Genomic DNA, 26,627 nt, shown 5'->3' on the forward strand with positions numbered 1-26,627 from the left:
CACCCACACATTTTGATTTCTTGTTATTTGAAGCATTTAATGCAAGAATGAACTCTACAGCGTGCCCTCTCGTCTCTGCTTGGGCTGCGTCTGCAGCTGATGTTCAGAGCCTATACTTTCGACCAAGACCCACACGCTGTTAAATAAAGCACTTATAGGTGTACCTCTAACATAACATTATCATAATCATGGCTGTTTGTGCCATCTTTTTTGCTTTTGCATTGAAGCAAATGAGCACGCCTGGCATGTGAAACTTTTTTAGGTGTCGAGGCATAATGACAAACCAAGCCAATGTGTTCAATACAAGATCCAAGCTTTCTGTAAACTTTTTGTGGAGGAAAAAAAAGAACTGTGTTTCTTTTCAAAGGTTCAGAGATGAAGGTCTTGGTGGCCTGCCGAACTCGTTAAGGTCCCTGAGTGAGGCACAGCTGTGCCAGAGAGGTCACTAAAAGCTGCATCTCATTTCACTGTTATTTTCAGTCGAGATTTAGAAAGACGCACAACCCGCAAATCTGGTTTATGTCGCCCTCCTGTTCCTCCAGTACCCCTTTATCATTACTGCTTGAGATGCCAAACTATGAAGGATCTGATGCAGGGAAAACGCTACAAGGATGGATGGCTCTTCCCGTAATTACAGACTCTCTCTTATCTTTGGGATGGAATTAAAAACACATTCCATGCAGACAGTCTCAGTACTGGCCTGCGGGAAGCAAATAAAAAGAGACTGCTGTTCGAGAATTGGAGAGGACTTTGGCAGTTTGATTAGAAACCGATGTGATCACGCTGTACGTTATCTGACAATGCAAAGAGCCCACAGAGTGACAGAAGGAGGCTGCAGAAAATGCAGAATAATGCAAACCATGTAAGAGAACATGAAATATTCTTGAAAGGCATACATATTTTTTTTTTTTTTTTTTTACTTTTTTAATGGAAAATAGTTTTATTTAAAAACAACCAAATACATGTACATATCTACCATTAAAAAAACAGCATTGCATATTATTTGCAATAAAGCAAATACCTGTTCCAACAGCAAGTCTGCACTGCAAGAAAATAACCACAAGATGTGGTTTATCATCTCAGGTTTCTGCCAAATAAAAGTTTCACACACACACACACACACACACACAAAAAGGCCAAAAATTGCTTACAGCCAAAATTAAAATCAGTATACAAAACCCATTTACAAAAAATGTTTTATTTCTTGTGACAGGCTACCATTTATATCATTAGCTTTTCGACTTTGTCAATGATGTTTTGAGGTATGATACAATGTAAAATTTGCATTATACAAAAATAAAATGATAAATTTATATATAAAAATTATAAATGTGACTGCTAACAATCTTTTTCAAATGGCAAAAAATATCATTATGAGCAAGAAACAATTTTACATCCAGCCAGCCAACTTTTTTTCTTTTTTTTTTTTGCAGTCTCTTTCCAGAATACTCTGGGGTCACTTTACTTGCCCTCTGGTCCAAAGATCTCCACACATCCAATGAGAATGGACTCCACTATTTGGTTCTGGTACACCATATTGACTTCCATGTTTCCTAATTCAAACTCGGGCCACATGAGAGTTGGTCCAAACACAATGCTGATGCCCTGGGTTGACATTAAGTTTTTCTGTGACTTCGTCAAGACTCTGTAAACCAGAAAAACACAGGATCATTGATGCAATATGATAGCAATGAATATAGTTTTTTTTTTTTTTTTCTTTCAGAAAACATCCCGTGAAGATCCTTAATGGAAGAACTTACTACAGCGTACAAGTACAATTATTTCCTCCAAGCTTAAAGTGTGCACGTTTCCTGTCATAAAATCCTACTTAGAATGTCAGTGACGGACCATCGGCAGGGTGTTTTTGAGGACTTGTGCCTGGTCTTTGGAGGCATCTAAGCGCACTTTAAGCAAAATGTCTGTGAGCTGAGGTTTGGCTGTGGTGGAGAGACAATCAATACTGGTGTATTGGAGAACTCTTAGAAGGAGCCAGATTGGAGCCCTCTGGCTCTGTTATGGGTTGAGGCCTGGAAAGGGTGGGAGGGAAGGATTGTGGTAGAGGGCTGCTTTCCAAGTTGTCAACGGGATCCTGACTAAGAGGTGGGAAGCAGACTTAACATTTCGAAGTAAACTTTGCATGGTTGTACAGCGGCCCATTTTTGAAAGGTACTGATTAGGAGTTGTTTGGGTTTACTGCATTCACGTATATTGTACCGTAGTGTAACTGACGTCCTGTGCCATCCACATTTATGGTCACATCTATCAAAATAATGGTCTACAATTATGCAATGCAATTCAACAATCTATAATCCGTGTGTTGTTGTCAAAATCCGTGTGTTGTTGTCACACAGGCTTCCTCGGCAAGACACGTTCAGCTGTAACAAGGTAATGATGGTGCTACGTGTGACGTCCCTTCGCGTGTGTTATTGAGACTTTGGGAAGCCATTTCAGCTGAGAAACACAACTTAAGAGGCAGGCCAAGCGCTCTCAATAATTCCCCATTAATGTGTATAATTAACCTCGGCCATTTCGTTTCCCCTGTACATCACAGCTAGACGCTTGTCCTGCCATGAGCATTTTAACCTAATTAGCGCACTATGATGTAAGGATCTGGGCTGCCATTGCTAATGGTCTGCTAATGATCTTAAGGAGAGAGACTTCATTTCCCGAAGTGATTTTTCAAAACATTAAATATGAAGCTTTTTGTTGAACCTTTTAGTGTTTTTTGGTAATTATGCCACTGTGTCACCACTATATACATGACCCCCACATGCTCCCCCTCCCACCTTCACATTCATCTCTGCTATCAGTAATGGCAGATCGATTAAAATCATGATAGAAGCTTAATTACAGTCATTATCATTTTCAATTACAGTAGTATCACATATTGGGAAGAAGTGCAATACGAAGACGCTTTCTAGCAGGCAAAAAAAAAAAAAAAAAACTAAACACATGCTCTGTCATGAAGCCATGAAACCACGGAAATTAGTCTTGAGTGGCATATTTAAATATGTTGTATATAAATTATATAAAATGTACATAATAAAATAAAAAACATAAGCATACATATTTTTTCATTTGATTTTTTTCAATTTTTTTCCTCAAATATAAAATGCAAATAAAAAATAAATGTAAGTGTACATATATTTTTATTTTGTTATAAAATAATATATAACATTGTGTATATTTATAATTTTATAGACATTTTATTATTATTATTATTATTATTATTAAAATAATGTCTAAAAATAATGTTAGACATTAAAATATATATATAAATATATATATATATATATATATATATATATATATATATATATATATATATATATATATATATACATATATATACATATAAAACTACAATGTGATTTTTTTTTTTTTTTCTGTATTTCTCTTTCTTTTTATGTGACCCTGGACCACAAAACCAGTCATAAGGGGCTTTTTTTTTTTTTTTTTTTTTTTTTAATAAATAAAAAAGCTTTCCATTGATTATAGTTCGTTAAGATAGGACAATATTTGGCTGAGACACAACTATTTGAAAATCTGAAATCCGAGGGTGCAAAAAAATCTAAATATTGAGAAAATCGCCTTTAAAGTTGTCCAAATGAAGTCCTTAGCACACATATCCACTCACAAAAATAAATTTTTGATATATTTATGGTTCAAGGAATATGATCTTTACTTAATATCCTAATGATTTTTGGTAATTGCTACAAATATATACGCGTGCGACTTATGACTGGTTTTGTGGTCCAGGGTCACATATATACCCAATATCATTTTTTAAACAAAATCTTGTGTTAAAATAATATCAATCACCTACTTATCCTCAGGTTTGTAAGAGAATGTATTTCTGTACACATCATCTAAATTAACACTTTCAAGTAAAGAAATGTGTTCGATTTGGAAAAGGGAAGGATGCAATCTGGTCCTCAGTATCTGGGTATTTGTGGCGAAATGCGCTCATTAAACCATCAGCTGACTGAGCCCAGTGAAGTTGCTCTGGTGTCTGGGTAAGGGCCAGGCTGTGGGCAGCTTGACCGGAGGTGACTGTGTTATGCTTGGTTGAATCTGACAAATCATTGATATCCCGTACATAAGCCGACGTGTACGGCTCAAGATGCCAATGGTTATTAATTAGCATCTCGTTTGCAAGCGGGGCATGACAGGAAATGGAGGATAGCGCACAATGCCGTCATTCCCCGCCTAGGAGGCCAGTGCTAATTGGGTCAGCCTAACTGGCTCCTGAAGAATCATGGGACGAATAATAAATTGAGGTGGGGTGGGGGTTACAGAATCGCTCCAAGCTTTAAACTGTGTCATTTTCGTGTTATAAGATGACAGCCTTGACTGAACTTATAAAAGAAAGGCTCGCTATTATCAGGGGGGCTTGAGCTTGATTTTGATTTTCCACTTGCAATATTTGCAGTTTGGGCATTCAGATTTTTTTTTTTTTTTTTTTTTTTATTGTTCACTGTTTATTATTATTTCCTGTCTTCACCATTAAATGTCATAAATTGTGCATATACTGTTGTGGATATCAAAATTTGCACAGCAGCACTTCTCTTCAATCTAATTTAAGAAATACCAAACATAGATGAGAAGAAATGTCTTGTTTTTTTCTTGGCTTTCCTGATCAGAGGTTTCTCCAGGTTTCTTTTCCAGCACAAAGGCAAACGGAACCTTGAATTACTAACAAAAAACAAAACCTGTGGCCTTTTAAATCACTTGTGGTAAACGGGAAATATGAGCGGTGGTGACAAAACCTCCCACAAAAAATGACATAAATAGCACTACTGAGCAAGTGTACTGTTGAGAAAATCTGGTTGCCTTGACCACATCATCACAATGCGAGCACACAACTGGTTATTGAATCCAGGCTCCACGAACCAAAAGAAAAAAAAAAATGAACATTGGTTCCATGCGGGCAAAGAAAGCGCCCACAACAAAGAGCTTTTGACTTTCACCACTTTTTAGATGAGCCAAGTCAGCGCAAAATATAACCTACAAAGGCTTTACAGTAGGAGTTCAGAGAGCCTCTTCAGTTAAGTATACCTGTTTTAGAGGATAAAAGACAGGAAGTTTACAGGCGAAGAGTGACGTTTGAGCAGATATGGAGCTAAAAGCTGCCAGGGTTGCTTGACAAAACAAGTCAATTATTTATCCATTGTTATGCATTGTACCATAAGCTGCATGGCACCTAACCTCATTGTTCTCTCTTCATCTCACTCTGGACTTCAAAATTACTACATTTGTCTTAGGTTAAAGTGTGTGTTATATCTGTTTTCTAATTCGCTGTGACCGCACATTCCTTGCCTTTATTCATGGGAAAGTCATCCTGATATTTAGAAAGGGAAAGCAGTAGACAGAAACAAGTATGACTTAAGTGAGAATATAAAATAAACAGAACCACATCACTTGGCCAGGGTGTGGTAGCCACAAAGCAAAGCACTGTGCTTTGGATTCGAAGCACTTTATTGCTCTAATAGTGAGAGAAAGGAGCAGCGAGAACGTCGCTGTGGAGAAGGAACAGACTTGGTGGCACTACAGGGATTTTCAGTGTCACCACAAGTTCCACTGTAACAGCTTTTTAGTAAGCAGAATAAAAGCTGAATGAATTTTCTAATGCCGCCATTCAGTGAATTTGTGGTAATGCTCTAGTCTCGTGCCCCGTGTAGATTTGACTACAGATTTGGAAACGGTGCGAAACCAACAATGATTCCCAACTATGGGTGCACTTTGTTGAGGTTTGAGGGGCAGTTTGTGTAGATTTACATTCACCGTGAAATATATGTGTACATATATCATCTGTAAAAGACAAAAGAAACAACAAGCCAGAAAAAAAAAGGCAAATTGCAAAAAAATACAATTGCAAGTTCAATACAAATCTGCAGTAATTAAATATATAATATAATATAATATAATATAATATTATATAATATAATATAATATAATATAATATAATATAATATAATATAATATAATATAATATACTAAAGTAAGGAATAATTGACAATGGACCATTGTGTACTGCACACATGAGTAATGCACACATGAGGTGGTAATGCACCTCATGTGTGCATTATTTTCTAATAATTCAATGGTCTGGAGTCAATTATTCCGCTTATACTATGGTAACCACACCTCAAGACACGGTTTTCGTCCTTAAAACACTCTAAACACTCTTCACCCCAAGCCTCTGTTGCTAATTCCAAAATGTCATTTCAGAACTAGTAACGGAGGCTTGAGCCATTGATAGCATAACAGAGTTATTAACACAGTTGAGAGAGAGAGAATAAACATATGTGAATTAGCCTACCTGAGCCTGTGTGTCTCTCACAACAGCAGTGTCTCTACTAATAGTGAAACTGTAAGTTTATCTACCTCAAGAACCACAGTTATTACCTCACTGGTGAGAAATGTCACGTAGCTTTTAAAGGTGCTAAAGAGGATCTTTTCGTCGACTGAGAAACCAAAGACTCTTACTGAGTTTTTGAAATGAGCGCATGCGTAAGAACAACCCCCCTCCTCGAAGGAACGCCTCCCAAAACTCGTAAACACTCGTATTGGAACACGAGTGTTTACCACCGGCATTCACTGTGACGTGTTAGTGGATTCATTATGTCGGACTCAGCGCAGGTAACTCATAATCTGCAGTTGTTACTCCTGTCTCCTGACAAAAACATTGCATGCGGCGCCTGTGGAGCGTGAAAAGTTACTGGAGCGCACAGCCGCGCTCGTCTCTCACAAGGAACGTCATGGCAGTGATTGACAAGCCAGAGGGCCAATCCGTGCACGTCTCTCACAAGGAACATCACGGCAGTGATTGACAAGCCAGAGGGCCAATCGTTTACGCGATGATCGCGTAAACGATTGGCTGATGTTTTTAAGGCCCTACCTCGTGCACAGATGATGTATATTAATATTATTCCTTTCAGTGCACTTAATAAATAGTATTTTATCAGTTAGTAAAGACAGTTTCAAGTAATATTACAAAAATGTAAAAAACAAAACATCCTCTTTAGCACCTTTAAGCAGCTAAAATATTTTAATGATTAATTTGTCAGAGCAACACATTTCTGTGCGAGTGTGTATCCGTATTGTATGTGTGTGCATTTGAGAGAGAGAGAGTGAGAGACAGCTGGAGAGAGTATGCACTTTTCAGACACAATAAAATGTATTTGGTGGCAAAAACCATGACAATATTTACTATATTTATTTGTTTGGTCAGTGTCGCTATGGGTTTTGTTTCTTTTGCAGTTGTAGGCTGTAAGGACCTTTTGAAATGACTGAAAACATTTGGCGAAATATGGAACTGTAATATAACAACCTTGATAGATTTGTGGGGGTAAAAAAAAAAAAAAAAAATCTCAGTACAAATCTACAAAATTGACATACAATAATAATAATAATAATAATAATCAATATTAAATGTTAAAAAAATATTCAGAATAATGTTAAAAACAAGATAAAATAAAATAAATTCTTTAGCTGTGGCAAATGCATTTGTAAAACTCATGACCTATATTATAGGAGAGGAGGCAGCAGGTTTGCGTTACGTTTACCAGAAATACATTTAAAAAAATCATTAAGCTTTATCATGGAATGCAGACCTAGTTTTCTTCAGCACATTTTCAGACTCTCAGAATATCATCTAGAAATCGACTGTTGTTCAATGAGTGTGTCTCTCTCAGTCACACATTAGTGTTTTCTGATTGGGAGACCTGGCATGGGCAACCCAACAGACTTTAGCACTAGTGCCAAAGGGCATGTTCCATTGGGGGAAGGGAGGAGGGGGTGCTCATCAATCTGAGATGAGTCCTGTGGCCCTCCTGTGCAGGGTGGTAAATGTGCAGAAGGGTAAAGTGGGATAGAACACCCCTCCTGGGAGATGGAGACTAGCCATATGGCCTTCTGGCTGTGCCAGTAGCGCTATCATGGACAAGGACTTGAGCGTTACACACACACACACACACACACACACACACACACACACACACACACACACACACACACACACACACACACACACACACACAGTCAGTAACAGTCACACAGTCACACACTCATATTATGGTTCATATTAAGTCCTCTGTTCATGCTGCATCCTGTTTACTGAGGCCTTTCATAGATGGTTTTCAGATTGGGCATTATTTGTTGGTCTCACTGAAATAAACTTTAAATAATAATACATCATAACTTTAAATTTGTATAAATTGGAAGTTCCCTTTACAGTCTAATCTGGTTTTGTACTGTCAAGGTCAGCTGGTGGTGCAGAACAGACACAACCTTTGATTGGTAATTAGTAGATAGTCCTCAAAGGGATAGTTCACCCAAAAATGAAAATTCTGTTATTATTTCCTTCATATAGAAATGCCATTATTTCCTTCATAAAGAAAGCTGAGTCATACACAGCTAAATGTAAAGCCAGAAAGCGCTAGACATGCAAAAATGAAAAGTTTCATTAGATCGCTAGATCAGTCCTCTGCAATTTCACAACGTAGAAGTGCAAAAATGAAAAGTAAATGCCTAATGAGAGCTCATATGCTGAGAGTCTTTTTCATTGAGCTTGACTATCATTAGTGAATAGAGCACACGATTTCACACCAAAGAAGTTTGTGAAAAGTTTGCACAAACTTTCTGAAACTATCAACAGACATCAATGAAGCTGAGATAATTAAAACAGACACTGAGAGGAAAACACAAAGATCTAAAATCTGAATTTGAAAATGGTCAATTTATTGTGTAAAATGTCTTACTCATGACTTTCGACAAGAAAACTATCAACGTAGACATTATCCGCCCACCTAAATGATTCAGGGGCCCCCCAAAAGTCCTGTGGGATCTAGTATTTTGTGTTACGCCCCTAGTTGTGTGTATGGATGGAGACATACCTCCTCAGGTGGTTGAAGAGCAGTTTCATGGTGTTGTGGTTGGGTTTGGGGAGTTGATGGATCAGTTTCTTCATGGCTTGAACCTTCTGTGTGGCCTCCCTAATTTCTGTTGGCAGGGAAGAGATGATGAAATGTTTTGATTTGAGTATTGCTTCTTCATTTGAACCTCTAGGTTCAGAGAGAAGTTAATGTCTTTTCCATCACTTTTTCATTAACATAGCTCATCTAACATTAAAATTTTCCCTAATACTGGATCATTATCCCTCTCTCTATTAATTATATAGACATGCTTGAGAAGGCCACATGCAGAATGTGTCCCATTCCAAAATGCTGACTTACCAGAAAGCCAATATGTAATCGAATAGATTACTCCATTTAACAGATGATTTCTTCTTACTTTCGGTATGTTTAATTGTTAATTATAATCGTTTTAATTTTCTTTCTAACTTATGTACAACATAATCCCTTTTTAAGCTGCCAAAAAGGAGCAATCAGCATTTAGTCAAACTCTGTCATGTAGTTATAACCTTTATGCAGTTATGAAGCTACAGTACGTAAATATATTTAGTACAATTGCACGGTTATCTGACACTATTACACTCTTCAGCAATATTATTTTGATTCTATGCAATCACTTTAAAAGTATCTCACCATTAGATGGATGAAATTAAAGATGTTCTAGAAAAATAACCCTGTCCATCTGTAAAATCAAAGCATACACACCCCTATAATGCTGTAATTTTGCAGTCAGGTTTTCAAGTTTCCTACATGAAAGCACATGTGAATGGTGCTAATGGTCCGTAATAGTCCGCGTCCATTAAAAGCTGTTATGCTGTAACACAAGCTGTAACCGGTGACCTCCTGACCCCTCTGCTCTTTACATGTCAGATGGCTGATGACCTCATGGCAAACTCCTGAGAGGCACCAACCTGTGCGCTGACTGTTCTACATCAGTGTCAGTACCTGACCTTTGACACTTTGAAGTTCTCTAAATCCATTATGATGGATATAGCAATGTAGCTGATTGTATTATTTCAAACACTGCTAGTGTAAAGAAGATTGTATGGTAAAATAAGTAAAAGGGTAATTTATTGTTGATAAGACTTTAATTTGGAAGATTAGAGGGTATTTTAATAATTTAATCAATGCTTTTGATCAATATCACTGTGTACCCTGAGCAGATGTTGAAATGGAGCTTTTACGGGGCCACCTGTGTGCACTCCAAACTCCCTCAGGTCAAATTTCACCGTAACGGATTTGTTTAAAAGAGTATTAGCGGACCTCCAAGATTATAAGTCACCAGTTCCTCACATACTGTATATACCGTTCAAAAGTTTGAGGTTTGAGATTTTTAATGTTTTCGAAAGAAGTCTCTTATGATTACCAAGGCAGCATGTATTTAATAAAAATACAGTAAAAAAAAAAAAAAAAAATGTTTGTGGCTAAATGACGAAAAAAAGGATGTTATACTTCAGATGAAACATTTTTATGTACCTATGACTGCACAAATGTGTCAGTGCCATTGCAGTGTACATTCTATAAATCAAAAACCAAGAGCATCATTATTTGATAAAAAAAAAAAAAAAAAATGCAGTAAAAAATGTATGATTTAAAATAAATATTTTCTATTTTGATATATTTATTTCTGTGATGGCAAAGCTGAATTTTCAGCATCATTACGGCAGTCTTCAGTGTCACATGATCCTTCGGAAATCATTCTAATATGCTGATTTGGTGCTCAAGAAACATTTCTTACTATTACCAACATTGCAAAACAGTTATGCTGCTTAATATTTTTGCGGAAGCATTTCTTCATTATTCTTTGATTAATAGAATGTTCAAAAGAACAGCATTTATTTGAAATAGAAATATTTTGTAACTATGTAAAAGTCTTTACTGTTATGTTTGATCAATTTAATGTGTCCTTTATTATTTATTATTATTAAAATTATTTAAAAAAAATAATATTTTTCTGACCCCAGGCTTTTGAATAGTTGTGTACACTACTGAACCCTTTACATATACGGTGCATCAAGTATACCAATTCAGTTATACATTTAATTTTTGATTTTTTTTCATACTTTTATATAGAATGCTTACAAATTATCTTTCAAATTACGTTTTTTTTTTTTTTTGTTCAAAAAAATGCCTCACACCATCACAGGGATCTACAATATGATATTGACTTTCACATTATAATGTTTGATAACACTTTACAATAAGGTTTCATTTATTAACATTAGTTAACTACATTAGATAACATGGACTAGGAATGAACAATACTACAGAATTAAATAATCTTAGTTAATGTTAATATCAGCATTTACTAATATATTATTCAAATTAAAGTTGTATTTGTGGTAACACTTTAGTATAGGGAACACATATAAACTATTAACTAGAACTTTTCCCTCAATAAACTCCTTATTAATAGTTTGTAAGTTAGTTGTTAAATTTAGGTATTGGGCAGAATTAAGAATGTAGAATAAAGTCATGCAGAATAAGGCATTAATATGTGCTTAATAAGTACTAATAAATAGCCAATATTCTAGTAATATGCATGATAATAAGCAGCCAATTAAAGTGTTATCGTATTTGTTAACATTAGTTAATGTACTGTGAACTAACATGAACAAACAATGAAGAGTTATATTTTTATTAACTGATGTTAACAAATTAACCTTGTTGTGTTACCTAATTTTCTAATGGGAGAGAAAGTTTTATAGCATGCAATTCATTATAAATACCCAAAAAGGCAAAAAAATGCACCATCAAACGATACCCAGTGTATATGTATTAATTAAATATCATAATAAAATAAATTTGCTGTAAATGCTGTAAATCAATTATGTCTACACATTTTGAACAGAGCAAAATCTTGTCTGTCTTAAAACATCACTGGTTATTCCTACTGAGGATGGCTAACAGCTACACCATGCTATTCATGGGATGTACCATGGAAGGGAGCTGGCAGTAGTTATGCCCCCAGTCTACTGTACTGCCCAGGATGCCCCCTGGGCACTAATGGAGCAGATGTCTCCGTGTATACACCGCGCTGGCACAGGCTCGGCGAGCAGATGCCCCTGTCAGATGCCAGGTCTGTCAATTGAGCACAGACAGAGACCATGTTCTAGGACACAGAGTGAATCTCTGACCCGCTCCTATAGGTACCACTAGCAGAGCAACAAGGAATTGTGCTTTTTAATGGAGTTAGTTACAACGTTAGGCCTTGAAATCACGCCAGTGATGCCATAAACCAATCTATATAAAGTTGTAACACCATTTTTAATGTCAAGTCCACATAATTAGTGAAACAATGTGTGTTATGAACTAAAAATCCTCAATACAGTTTTCATCAACATTCACTCATTACTTTATTCAAGCAATATCTTTTTTATGACTTTCTCTTCAAGCATTATCTCAGTGGAGGCCGTTAGCTTTCTTTTGGCTTTGACACTGCATGGCAGTCGGCCTGTAAAATATTTAATCTAGTCATTATTGCTGGCATTATTGCTGTCATTAATTACTTTGCCTTTGGTGGCTAGCATATTGGAGATGGTCCCTTGTCCTGTATTTTGGACAGATGGTGGGACAGTGTCATTAATATAAAACACGTTCAAAATGCCTACACCCTAAATCAGCATGAATTCACCATGGTAAGCATTACACTTACAGAGCTCTGATCAAAGGGGACTGCTCTCAAAATGAAGGCAATGTTTTGATGAAGGCATGCAGTGGGCATTCTTAGATCAAATCCATAATGCATGCATATTTTATTTAATTTTCTGTAAAGCTAATGTGAAAGTACAGGCATGCAAACTTATGTTTATAATAAATATAATATAATATAATATAATATAATATAATATAATATAATATAATATAATATAATATAATATAATATAATATAATATAATATAATATAATATAATATAATATAATATAATATAATATAATATAATAATAAATTAATATACAGTTACAATTTAGTATGTATTTTAATAATTCAAAATTATATGATTTTATAATTTTATGCTGTTTTCATCGTAGAACAAAACCTGATCCTAATTGATTACGAGATAAATCTGGTGTACTATTTTTCAAAATGATTTTTTTTTTTTACAGGTGTCATTAGTAATTGCTGTTAAATGTGTTTTTCTGTTGTTAAATGACAAAAAAAAAAATGATGTTACTTTTTGACATTATACTTAAGATGAAACATTTTTACGTACCTATGGCTGTACAAATGTGTCACTGCAGTGTACTCTCTATAAATCAAACTGAGAGCATCATTGTTTTGTGAAAAGAGCTGATGTACAGTAAAGAATAGATGTACTTTTGGTTACAAAAATCTGTGAATATAATCCAATTACAAACAATGAGACCATCTTTACTGCAGTACAGCTTTGCTTCTCAGGATAAGCCCATCTGCGAGCTTTGTCTGCGGGCTTCTTTAAGCCCCGTCAAGGCAAATATTAGCACACTGCAAATAGTCCTGCAGGTTATGATTAAGATTTTAAATGTATCCCAATTGAATACTTTGCTTTATGAATAACAAAGTCTTAGAGGATCGGCGCTGTAATTTATTAAACATGAAAAACTTCTTGATGAAATATAGAGACTGGGAAGAGATTTATGCATTTGAAAATATTTCTGCATGCTAGCTTTGCATGGCAATGAGGCCACGTTGCACAAATGAGGAAAGCTGCATAGAATGTAAAGACTTGTGCTTCACACAATGCAGTTTGAACTGTCAGCTGAAAGAGCATAACATCAGAACAGGCAAACAATTATGTTATGACAGATGAACTGTCTGACGCAGCTCTGATTGGCATTATTTCAGCACATTTCACACTACCATTATGACAAGTTTCATATGAAATAACATTAAAAGTTACACTGGAAAATGTTACGATCTAGTTTTTAAAATATGCAATTGGTCATCTTCAAATGTGATATAACGATACAGTCCATCTTTCCAGATTACTACACAAACGTTGGATTGTGTGTGTGGGCCCGGAGAACAAAGCCTCCATTTGTCAACAAGTATGTCTTCACTTTGTATAACAAGGCGAGCTTGTCTATTGGACAGGTGGCAGGACAATGTCGCTAAGATACCAGGCAATATGAATAATAGATTTAGTCCATCGTGAGCCAAGAGCTGGTGCCTGCCACATCCACAACAGGCACTGAGCGAAAGAATGGAAAATTAGGCCAACTGTTCACCTGAGGACCCTGGGAAGCCCAAATGTTGATTTGCGGGAGTGAGCACATAATTTACATAAACATACATTGCAAGCGAGAAGATAAAATGTGCTCAGAGCTTCTCACAAATCGTGAGAGAAGAAGCTGTTTAAATGTTGGGTGAAGTCTTAAGCCTGAAGATTACGTATGAATGATTTGCCAAAATGTCCAATAAGCCTAAATGAGTTTGAGTTCCACAAAGACTTCCAGAAGCAGTCAGTGATTGGGCAGCTGTCCTAATTGAATGGATCCTTGTCCAAAGTACCATTCCAGAGACCTTTAGTTAATACCACCCATATAAAGGGCAGCCATGGTTAGAGAAGCTGTCCTCTTTTGACAGCGATGGACCAATATAGAAGACCTGAGCCACTCAGATATCAGAAGGATTCACTGAAATTGCTTGTCAGTGATCTGGTGAGATCAATGAAACAGGCTGTTGGACAGTTTCAGTAAATTCAATGTAAGACGAGCTGCAAGGTTCATTAAACCAGTCCAATTTTACAGACAGGGGAGGAGCTTCCCAAGTCTACAGTGTAAACAGTCCCGTTCTACAACAGTAGACTTATCCCACATAAAACCCAGCTTAAATTATTACCCTGTAATAATAATATATATATAATAATATATATGTATGTATATACAGAGCTGGGTAATTGAATCAGATTCCAAAAATCAAGTATTTGTAATTAAAGTAAACTACTTTTTAAAATACTCATAATCAGATTACAGTTACTTTTTATGGATTACATGATTATATATTATTTACACAATGGCAATAAGCTGTTCAGAGTTGTTCTCAGAATTTTTCAGAATTTTTCTTGTTTTCTAAATTTACTTAATTTTAAGTAAATATGTTTTAAAATCATAAGATGTGATTTTGTTTTATGCAGTGTTACTATCAGCAAATACTAACAGGTACATTAGTGTTACTGTTAGAATTTTGAAGTATTAACTGTCCATACATTAAAAAGAATCTGTTGAGGCTGTTTTTGGTGAATAGAATAGTATCTGTCAAGATTATCCTACAATATATGTGACATCAAATAAGGGTTAGCACAAAAGTAATCTAAATGTAATCCAAAAGTAGTCATATTACGTTACAAAAAATGTGCAATCTAAGAAATTATATTACTGATTACAATTTGTGTCATGTAATTTGTAATCAGTAACTGATAACAATTAATAAGTAATCTACCCAGCTCTGTATGTATTATATATATATATATATATATATATATATATATATATATATATATATATATATATATATATATATATATATATATATAACTTTTTTTTTACTATATTTATTTATTATTTTTATCTTTTGTAAAAATATCATGGAAGCCTTATCAAATAATGAGTCAAGAAAGAGATCACAATAAGTCGATGTTAATTCACTTGCCATAGAGCACTAAGAATGGAAGGTCATGTTTAGTCAAGTTATTGTAATAATATATATAAATTAACTAAAATATATAATTTAAATTAGGTAACACTAGGGGTATACAAAGTTTGGGTTGCGCCTCCCCGGGGGGTGCCAGAGCATGTCAGGGGAGGCGTGCATAATGGTTTTAATAAAAAAAATAATTTAAATTAAGCAATTAATAATTAATCATTTCAATCAATACTTCAAAAAACGAAAAGAAGCAGGTTTTTGGACAAGAGACGTTGCTATGTTTCCACCCCTGTTTTCGACCAGATCATTTTAAACCGTAAACTCCTGGAAAGTTCTCAGTCCAAAAATCCAGTAAACTAATGTATTCAAACAGTCAGTCCGAAACAGCCTTAATGCAGAGAAAACCTCACCGATTTCATCAGATAATAGTGTATTGGGCCTCAAAGCACAATCTCTCTACTATTCTGTGATTGTTATTGAGCAGCCCAAGCCGTTTCTCATCATTCTGTGAAATACAAACTGAACGGCGGCTCAAAATAACCAACTGCTGCATGAGCATATGATACACAAACTACATCTCTCGGTTGGATAAAGCAAACCAGTGTCGTGCTAGTAAAGTTTTGACGGATGACGATTGTAATCGAGGTAAAGATGTTTACACTGGCATACAGGAGTTGTACACTAGGCACACGAGACAAGAGTCGGTTATTATTGATGAGCAAACAAACCGTGTGTGCGGCACTCTCTCGGCGCACTGCTCACTGCTGAAATTGAGTAAATATTGGGGGGTGGGGAGACGCCATTGTGTATGGAGGCCCACTGTCTTTGTAAACCCCTGGGTTACAGCAATGAAGTCCTAGTCACAGTAAACATACTGTATAAAACAGTACAGGTAGTACAGTATATAGTCTTACAAACATACTCTTTGTTTTGGTGAGACATGTTGCAGGTTGAACTAATTATACCTCCTGCTATTAGGAGCCTTTTGCCATAATAATTAGTTGTCTAAACACTATCTGTAAGTGATCAGGCTCATCTACTGATTAATTGGATACAAGCAGTTTGCGGTACTCTGGCCTACATGCAGCGCGAGTAAATATTTATTAGAAAATTACAACATCACCCCAGGCCTGTTCCCATTCTGTCTCACGCATTTCTCCTTCCAGTGGGGATATTCTGAGATGCTGTGCTAATAATGATACCCCTGCACGTATTACAGTGAGCGCAAAGGCCTTTTGGTCCATAGTTCAAGATTCTAAGACTATAAAACATTCATTTATTTAAACAAACTAGTGAAAATCAAACAACCTAAAGCTGCAGTGAGTAATTTTATCAGTGCTAAAATAAAACAAGTACGCCATTTGTAGGTTGATTTCACCAAATAGTGTACACATAGTGACACTGTAGCACTAAAAAAAACATTGAGAGGGAAATTCTGGAAACCTGTATAAAAACAATCATGATTTTTTTTTTTTTTTTTCAATTGGTCATACTAACAATGCAAAAAAAATTACATTAACTTAGGAGGTGAGGTCTTAAAGGGTTAGTTCACCCAAAAATGAAAATTATGTCATTAATGACTCACCCTCATGTCGTTCCAAACCCGTAAGACCTCCGTTCATCTTCGGAACACAGTTTAAGATATTTTAGATTTAGTCCGTGAGCTTTCTGTCCCTCCATTGAAAATGTATGTGCGGTATACTGTCCATGTCCAGAAAGGTAATAAAAACATCATCAAAGTAGTCCATGTGACATCAGTGGGTTAGTTAGAAGTTTTTGAAGCATCGAAAATACATTTTGGTCCAAAAATAACAAAAACTACGACTTTATTCAGCATCGTCTTCTCTTCCGGGTCTGTCGTCAATCCAGGTTCACGACTCCGCAGTGACGCTGCTGACGTAAGATGCTGCTGACGTGTTATTTAGTGCGCCCGAGCTTCGTTTACAGTCTGAGGGAGACGCACGCTGTATTCAAGCTATTCTACATTGTTTGTATTTTGGTATTGCTATATTTTTTAAAATGGTGCATAAGTGTGCATGTCGCGGATATCCTAATCGCCAAAAGCAACGACATAAAAGTGCATTACCAACGCCGACAGATGAAAGGATTCAATGGAATCAATTCAATGAAATCAATTCAATGGAAAGGATTCCGGAAGAGAATACAATGCTGAATAAAGTCGTAGTTTTTGTTATTTTTGGACCAAAATGTATTTTCGATGATTCAAAAACTTCTAACTAACCAATTGATGTCACATGGACTACTTTGTTGATGTTTTTATTACCTTTCTGGACATGGACAGTATACCGTACATACATTTTCAATTTTCAGCTCTCGGACTAAATCTGTGTTCCGAAGATGAACGGAGGTCTTATGGGTTTGGAACTACTTGAGGGTGAGTCATTAATGACATAATTTTCATTTTTGGGTGAACTAACCCTTTAATGGGTTACCTCATAAAAAGAATGCTTTACATTCACTGTGTATCCTAAACCATGACCCTCATTGGGCCACAATAGAGCTTAAAGGTATTCACCCAAAAAAATGAAATTTTGTTATTATTTACTCATCCTCAAGTTGAAGTTATGAATTTGTGATGTCATACCTAACGCAGGTATAGGCGACGCAATGACAAGGGATGGGACAAAAGTTAAAATTGCTTATTTCTCTGGATTTAAACATTCTTGGAAACATCTGTAATGCAAGTAAACAAGACAACAAAATATATAACATTTCTAGTGGTTTTTGGATATATTTTAATCCAAAAATCTTAAATATTGTGCCTTAAAGCTGCAGTCCATAATTTTGTTTGGTTAAAAATTATTCAAAATTAATTTTTGAGCAAGCACATAACCAACCAGTGTTCAAAACTATCTCCTTAGCCTGATTCACAATGGTAAGCTTGTAATAATGTTTTCTAATTCAAATGCTACTGCTGGGTTTCCGCTGAAAATTCGAGCAGCCATTCGTCTTTGCGTCATTACGCCACGTCTGTTTACATAAAGACAGAGTCCCAGCTAGTAGGCTATATGACATGTGAAGGATCATTTATTGACTTTTCTCACAGCAGCTGCAATATTTAAACATTATTCTGATGGTGGATTGTATTCCAGAAAGTTTCTAATGACAATCATCAGTGACAACTGGAGATTCACCTGTAGTCAAAAGCAAAAGACTCCGACTGTGGTCGGAATGGCTTCAGAAATTGAAATCTACAGGTGATGCACGCAATGTTGATGTTGTTAACATTAATAATTTGAGAACAAATTTTAATAATAATTTGCATGGTTTGATGCGATCCAAGCTAAGCGATCATTCGATTTAATCAACATTGGCAGCGCAATTTATTGCTTTTTTCACAGCTGGTCAGAACAAAAGTGGCAGATATGTTACTTGTTCAGATGATGGTTAAGATTTAAAAAAAAAAAAAAAGCTCTTTTTTGGCCACATACAAACTGTAAAGTTTCATGAGTGACAACTGCATTTAAATGCGGGAGAAATTCCCTAAATTATCGTTCCATGTGTGTACAGAACACGACTCACTCCCGAAACTGCATGATTGACACCGTGGTAACCATAGCAATGTTCTGCCATCTTGCGTGTTTGATATCTGCTATTCTGACCAAAGAAAAATTACAGCAACAAAAGACTCATTATGTTCAGCAATTTTAACTAAAGCACAGTCGACAAAGGCATCATGTTTTGCTTATGCTTGGAAAGGCTGCTTGACAGAGTGCGCTCTTGTAGTGTTGCCATGTCCACTTATTATCATTCAAGCATTTTTGGGCTTGTTTTTAAGCTTTAATAACTCAAGTTTATGGATTTATTAGTGAGCAGTTGTGGATTTGTGATATTTTGGTATTGTTTTCAGCATAAATCATTTGGATGTATTTCGGCTTATGTGTGCTTGTTCTTATTTGTTGTTTTTCTAGCTAGATCTGGCAACATGAACGAGTCAAGGCTCGTACCGTTTTTCCTGTGATTTCTTGCACCGCACATAAAGAAGAGAGAAACATTTCTCATGCACGTTAAACTACGTCATTAACAACTAGTTGTCCAGTTTGGTTCCGTACAAATGCGCTTGTCACTACCTGTATTTTTCGGGAGTTAATTCGGTTGAACTGACAATAGAATTTAGTGCTGCTTATTTTTATTTTTTTTCAGGGTTCTTTAATGGATAGAAAGTAAACATAATTTATTTGAAATAAAGATCTTATAAATGTCTGTCGCTTTTGATCAAATTAATGTTTCTTTGCAGACTAAAAGTATCAATTTCTTAAAAAAAAAAAAAAAAAAAACTGACCCCAAATTTTCGAATGGTACTGTAGGTCTTTATACATGAAAATATATAGCTGTTTTTATATGTTAGAAAATGGGGGTTTGGGTGTTCTCTACACTGATCTTCCATCATTCCTGTTCACAGTGTTTAGGCCCATAAAGCTGCAATTGTGCCTACAATGTTCTGCACTCCCTGTTTGCTCTATACTTACTCTCTATTTACATGCCCATATACAGCTTAGTACATAGTTTATCGCCACTATGTAGTTCACACGGCCACTAATCTGCAAGTGTTTGTTTTTAAACTAACAGGGCGTCAGAAATCGAACAAGTCATAAAACAAAAGTGCAGGACAAATGTTGTTTTAAGCACAAAGGTACATACATATATTTCAGAAGGTACATGCCTTTCAGAAGGTAGATTGCCCAAGAGAAACACACTGGCGTCAGCTGGACGCTCGAGATGAGGCCCAGAGTTTGCTCTGTGTTGCTGGAGGGAGGTTACACGTGACACTAAGGCCGATCTGGTGACAGTTTCTGTCTGGACCACAGGCCCTGACTTTGCCCTCTGGCCTGAGAAATTCCCCCATTCCCCAAACAGGGAGTTTGAATAATCTCAGCACCTCGCTTTCAAAGAGCGACCCCTTTTGGCTGACAGATCTGCAAGAATGCGTCTAAGAGGGTCAATCCCAAATAGCATATCTCAACCCAAGAGTGGCGAGCGGTTTAGCCATCCGTGGCTTAAATTACAGTTAGGAGGACATACGCTGTAAACCATGAATAGAAATAACTTGATGTTGCCGTTGAATACTTGAACACATTTTGAGCATTCAGAAGTCTAACATCTCTGGGAAAGGTAATTAATCATTCCTTGTAATACATTTTAAGGTTCTAATCCCAAATATACACTGATTTGCTCGTATTGATTTCAGTACTTACTAATGGCTTCCACAAACAAGTCAAAAAAGCGAAAAGGAAACAGGGGCTCTGGCAGTTCACGGAAAAACATCTTTAGCGCTCCGGTGATGACATGGATGTCCTCCCATTGGCTGTCGCCCAAGTCAAGCTCCTCCTCTGGGGAAACAGAGAGGCACAGTCAGAGAAGCCAACAGAGAGAATTAAAACAACAGTCGTTTGATGAGGAAATTAAAAAATGCTAATCATTATGTCAACGTTAATACGCCCCTAGAGAGCCGAGCACATTGTCCTGCCTGCATTTCACTGCATATCAAACCACAATGAAAATCCTTATCAAACAATTTGTGGTGCCTATTACAAACTAACCACTTTCAGCTAAGTCTTTAGAACTAAAATGATAATACGTCATTTAGATGAACACTGATGCAACTGTTGGCCTTAAAGCAACCACTGATAATAAATAATTACGGAATTAAACTTACCTTGGTCAACTAGGAAGCGTAGTTTCTGGATAATGGCCAAATTGCCACTCACCCTGTATATCCCATCAGCCTCCAGGCCTGTGAGGATGGGGTTAGTCAGCCAGGCATGTGATAAAACCTACATAATTTATTTTTTCTTTCTTAAAAAGGATAATTTTTAAGCCATACCTCGTTTTTCTACTTCCTCCACACACAACTTGACAAATCTGGGCACAGTGGTCTTTTCTCTCTCGCACAGGGTCAACATGTGGCATCCAAACACTCGATCTATGGAAAAACACGTCAGTGAGGGCATTTACAAATGTAGGATTTGCTAACACTTTGTACATGTCACGGGTGTTCTTTTATTAATATAAAAAGCATCATTAATATTATCATTATTAATTAATATCATAACTAATAACATCATTAATGTAATTATTAATCATAACAATAAGACTAATACAATAAAACATTAACATTATTAATACAGTAGGATTTATAATAGTAATAATTAATAGTATTATTTATAATAACAGTAGATCTACATATTAATTTAGTACTATTCATTATGAAAAATAACAAAGCATCTTTATTATGATTATTATCAACAATAATAATATTTATTATTATTTTATTAGAACAGTTCTTTTAATGTGCTAATTTGGCACAATTAATTATGAAAAAATAATGCACTTAACTTATCTCAGCATCTTAATTTTTTGTCGCTCATGGTGCAAAAATTATGTTTATGCTTATGTTAATCATATGGAAAATAAAATTTGTATTGTCTATTCAATGATTTACTCGTCTGCCACCATAATGTCTTTATCTTTATAATGTCTTTATCCTAATGTAATTATCTTTTTTGTGGGCATTTTCAACTATATATATATATATATATACACACACACACATAAAAAAATAACATTTGTGATTAATTAATCAGCATAACATGAATTAATTAATTTAATAAAAAAAAAATATTGACAGCTGCAGATAATAGCAATGAGTAATGACAAGCTGCTTCAAAACTAATTACAGATTACGAGGTGCTCAGTAGATCTACTTATTTAAGGATACATCACTATAATGCACTATAATGTAAAGTGTGACCCAGGAATTTCACAGCTGAAATACATAGTGAAATGTTTCGGGGCAGTCATATTTCAAAGATGGCCCACAAAGGATCAGAACGCTCCATAATGAGCAAAACTACAGTTGTCAGCGCAGAGGTGTAAGTGTCCTCATCATTTGGCTTTTTGAGTTCATATAGGACCGGGCGAGCTGTCCCAGAGGCTTCTGGAACATCAAAGATGTCCTGCTCTCATTTCGGCACCCGCGAGGAACGGGGGGGAAGTGGCGATGTGCTAAATGCATAAATGACTGCGAGCAAGCCACCTTTGCATACAAATGCGCATTCAGAACTTTCCTAGAGAAATATCTGGCAGGAGGGGCATTTCTAAATAAATGACTATTAAAAAGCATCGGTACAATATGGAACGTTCCTAATTTCAAGATGGTTGTTTAGCGGGCTAGCTCGCCTTGGAGCTCTGCCAGCGATAGCTGTGTTAGGGGCCACCTGCGCTACTCTCTTAATCCCACACTAGTTTTATTCATTCCCTCAATATTGTCCTCTTTGATCTCCCATTTACCCCTACAGATACTACATTAAAGGGTCTTTTTGACACCAGAGAAAATTAAAGATATCATTACCTTCATCCGAGAGTTCCAAGTATGCTTAAAATATCCTTTAATGTTAGGTTTGGTGTATGCCATAAATGGAATAAATTAGTTACAGTCTTTAAGAATCCGCATCAGGGATTGCTTCTTGAACTGGTATAATGTGTAAATGAAAAAGAATGTCTTGCTACCCTTTTTTTTTTTTTTAACTGGGTCACAGTTGTGTTTAATATGGAAACACACAGAGCCAAAATAAACTAATGTCCTAAGATTGCACATTCATATGTCATCACGTAATATGTAACCTGTAATTATGTAGCATGTAATTATGACTATTAACTGGGCTACAAGAGTTGTTAAATGAATAGGTAAAAAATGTGGGATTTTTGAAACTGATAGTTGGCAATGAGCATCACATAAATGTATGGAGTGCACATGGCAAATCTTTCACCTTTAATAAGGCCTTTTTCCTGTAGCGTTTTCATGGAGGGCCGTCTGGAGATGAACTTCTTCAGTCTGTTCTTAACTCCATTCTTGTCCGCGCTGTCTGAGGCGCTGTAATTCAGCTTGAACACTGTGCGGGGGATCAGAGGAGACACAGGAACAATGCTGTCACTGAGCACTCGCCACATTCTTTTGAGGCTGTCTTTGTGCAAGTCCTCCTCATGCAAATAAGACCGTCTCCTTTCTACACATTGTTCAAAAGCACACCCGAAAAACTATTTCTGTTGAAATATTCTCCAGTGTACGTGAAGATCTCGTTTCACAGCATTTATTTATTGATTCCTGCCAATGTTAGTGTCAATATTACACCACCTCGACAAGTCCAGTGATTAGTATGTGACTAGCGAGAGCTCGAAGCTACTGCCCAGTATTCGCTACAGTAGTAAATTAATTCTCTTTGATACTCATTCAGGGCAGAAAATGCTGCAATTACCAATGACAGAAGCGCTTGGAGAGTGTCAAGTAGCTTGTAATTTATAATAATGATTGACAGAGAGCAGACTGATTCCGTCTAACTCAACATCTCAGTGGAGTTCAGAACAGTCGTATACATATATTGTCTGAAATTCAGCTTCTGTTGGTCTCGGTCTCGTATGGTAAATGATGCGATGAGATGACGTGTCTGCATTTTATTATAGTTGTCATGTTACTGCAGATGCGGATGTTCTTGTTACAGTAACCAAACTGCATGTGGTCAAGGTGCTGTTGTGCTTCCTGTTTAGAATGTGACCACAGTCGCACAAAGAAAGAAGCAATGAAAAATGAATCATAAGAATGAATCGTAAACAAACTGTCCAAGTCACATTTCACGCCCAAATCAAAAGGAAAATAGGAAATTATATTTTGCTTAAAAATAATGAAGCCTATTTTCAGGACCATTATGATTTTTATATAGTAGCATGGCAAAGTATTGATTAATGACAATTAAGCACATTTTATTCATTTTGCTTTTGAGTTGCTGTTTTTTTTTTATGTTGTTGTTGAAAATTTCCATTATACTCATTAGATTCTTGTTTCTGTATTATATGTTTACTGTATCTAAATATGAATTAACAGAAGTGAAAAAAGATAAATACTTTAAAACTTTTTATGTTACAGTACTGAGAACTGCTTGATTGTCAAGAAAATAAATGCAAAAAAATGTTACAATGCAAAAAATCATAATGATCCTAAAATAGGGTCCATTTTACTTATATATTTATATATATATATATGACCTACATTTCATTTGGTGAAATAAAGTCTGAACAGAACGTCATCTGCACTGCTAACTCATTAATGAGTTAGATATAAACAGTGCAGAAGCAAGTCTGCAACCCACGACACACTCACTGTTTCTGAGCTCTCTTTGCTGATTGCCAGTTATCACCCCCACTCTCTCTCTCACACACACACACACACACACACACACACACACACACACACACACACACACACACACACACACACACACACACACACACACACACACACACACACACACACACACACAAACACAAACACACACACGTGTTACTCACTGATGGAGCGTCTGTTTTCAGACTTGGTCTCTTTTGGTTTAGGTTTGGAGGGTTCACAGGTTGGTCTGGGGACGCATTCTGTACTGTTGGATCTGTGTAGGGCCGCTCTACCACTGCTCTGGCCTCCAGCTCCACTCGACTACACCACAACATCATATAAAAGATTCATCAGATAGAAGCAGAAATAACATCCAAAAAATGTTGCTTATTTATCCCAGTGTTAGATACTTAGCTATTAATGCATTAGTATATTCAACCATCTATTTGCCTATTCCAAGTTTTAAGATACAGTCCTTCATATAAAGGATAGATAATGATTCACTTCCAAGATGAGTACTGTACATGTTAATGCAAAAACGTGCAAGATGCTATTTTGTCTTTTAAGAAATAACATACCAGACTGTCCACTGCTTTCTTGATGGCATCATGCCATTTACAGATGGTTGGAAAGTGATCTGCCTGCAGCAAAAACTCATGACCAGTTGGAGTGGTTATCTGTTGGTAAAAGAGGGTTGAAATGAAAGTTAAAAAAAGTTCATTCAAACAAATACAGCTGGCAAACTTTGTGTGAACATTCCCCTTCGAATTAAAAAACTTGTGTATAAATAGAGTAATCAAACTGTATTACATCACAAACCTAGAATTAAATAGAACAATTATTGTTGTATTTGATATCTACCTTCTGCACACTATTATTGATTTTGCTAAAGCTAAAATCTAAAAATAGTATGATCTTTTATTGCTTGCTTTTCCTTAACTGTAACCAAAGAAATATTGTTTTTATTTTGGAAGAAAAAAGTATTTCAAATGTTGGGGCCAGTATTTTTATTTTTTTTTAACCTCTTAAAAGTGCTAAAGAGGATGTTTTGTTTTATACATTTTTGCAATATTACTTGAAACTGTCTTTACACTGCGCTCTCCAGTAACTTTCCACACTCCACAGGCGCTGCATGCAATGTTTTTGTCAGGAGACAGGAATAACAACAGCAGATTATGAGTTACCTGCGGTGAGTCTGACATAATGAATCCACGAACACGACACAGCGAATGCCAGTGGTAAACGAACACTCGGGTTCCAATACTCGTGTACGAGTTTTGGGAGGCGTTCCCTCGAAATGAGCTGTGAAGGAGGGGGGTTGTTTTTACGCATGCGCTCATTTCAAAAACTCACTAACAGTCTTTGGATTCTCAGTCGACGAAAAGATCCTCTTTAGCACCTTTAAATTAAATTAATACATTTATTGCGCAAGGACACATTAAATTGATCAGAAGTCACAGTAAAGACATTTATAATTAAGATTTCTATTTCAAATAAATGCTTTTTTTTTTTACTTTCTGTTCATAAAAGCATCCTGGAATAAAACTAACAATAATAACAATTGATAATAATGAGAAATGTTTCTTGAGCACCAAATCAGCAAATGTGAGCCGTGGTGGCAAAATGAGTCGCAATGAGCAAATTTTCAAAAATTAGTTATTGTTTGAATGAATACACGCCAAGACAGATATTTTGAAATGCTGTAATTCTGTGTATGTATATCAGGATCGCACGCTGTCTGAGGTGTCTTTGTGCGCGAAGCTTCGGATCTGTCAGTCAGCACGAGTAAGATCGTTTTGTTTACATCAGCATGACTTTTAAAATCACATTTCATTGATTTAGACTCATGACATCAAGAATTTGCTATGAATATTCACAAAGTTGGAATGCTGTGCTTTACAACGAT

The 26,627-nt window shown here is 36.0% G+C and overlaps 1 protein-coding gene across 3 annotated transcripts in view; it reads right to left on the minus strand.

The window, feature by feature from the left end:
- Positions 1–949: 949 nt before the first annotated feature.
- The window catches only part of arhgap15 (Rho GTPase activating protein 15), a 42,735-nt gene continuing 17,057 nt past the window's right edge, over positions 950–26,627 (minus strand). For 2 of the 3 annotated variants that reach the window (XM_067410607.1, XM_067410605.1), the window contains 8 exons: positions 25,300–25,398; positions 24,904–25,042; positions 23,331–23,453; positions 21,386–21,484; positions 21,218–21,295; positions 20,757–20,891; positions 8,898–9,003; positions 951–1,645 (listed from right to left, as the gene is read on the minus strand). In XM_067410607.1, coding sequence (XP_067266708.1) covers positions 1,462–1,645; positions 8,898–9,003; positions 20,757–20,891; positions 21,218–21,295; positions 21,386–21,484; positions 23,331–23,453; positions 24,904–25,042; positions 25,300–25,398 — 963 coding nt within the window. In that variant the 3' untranslated portion in view covers positions 951–1,461. Of the gene's footprint in view, positions 1,646–8,897; positions 9,004–20,756; positions 20,892–21,217; positions 21,296–21,385; positions 21,485–23,330; positions 23,454–24,903; positions 25,043–25,299; positions 25,399–26,627 lie in introns of all 3 variants that reach the window. The other variant, XM_067410606.1, reaches the window with a different exon arrangement.

This window comes from Chanodichthys erythropterus, chromosome 14 (genome assembly GCF_024489055.1).
Source record: "Chanodichthys erythropterus isolate Z2021 chromosome 14, ASM2448905v1, whole genome shotgun sequence".
Lineage (NCBI taxonomy): Eukaryota > Metazoa > Chordata > Actinopteri > Cypriniformes > Xenocyprididae > Chanodichthys > Chanodichthys erythropterus.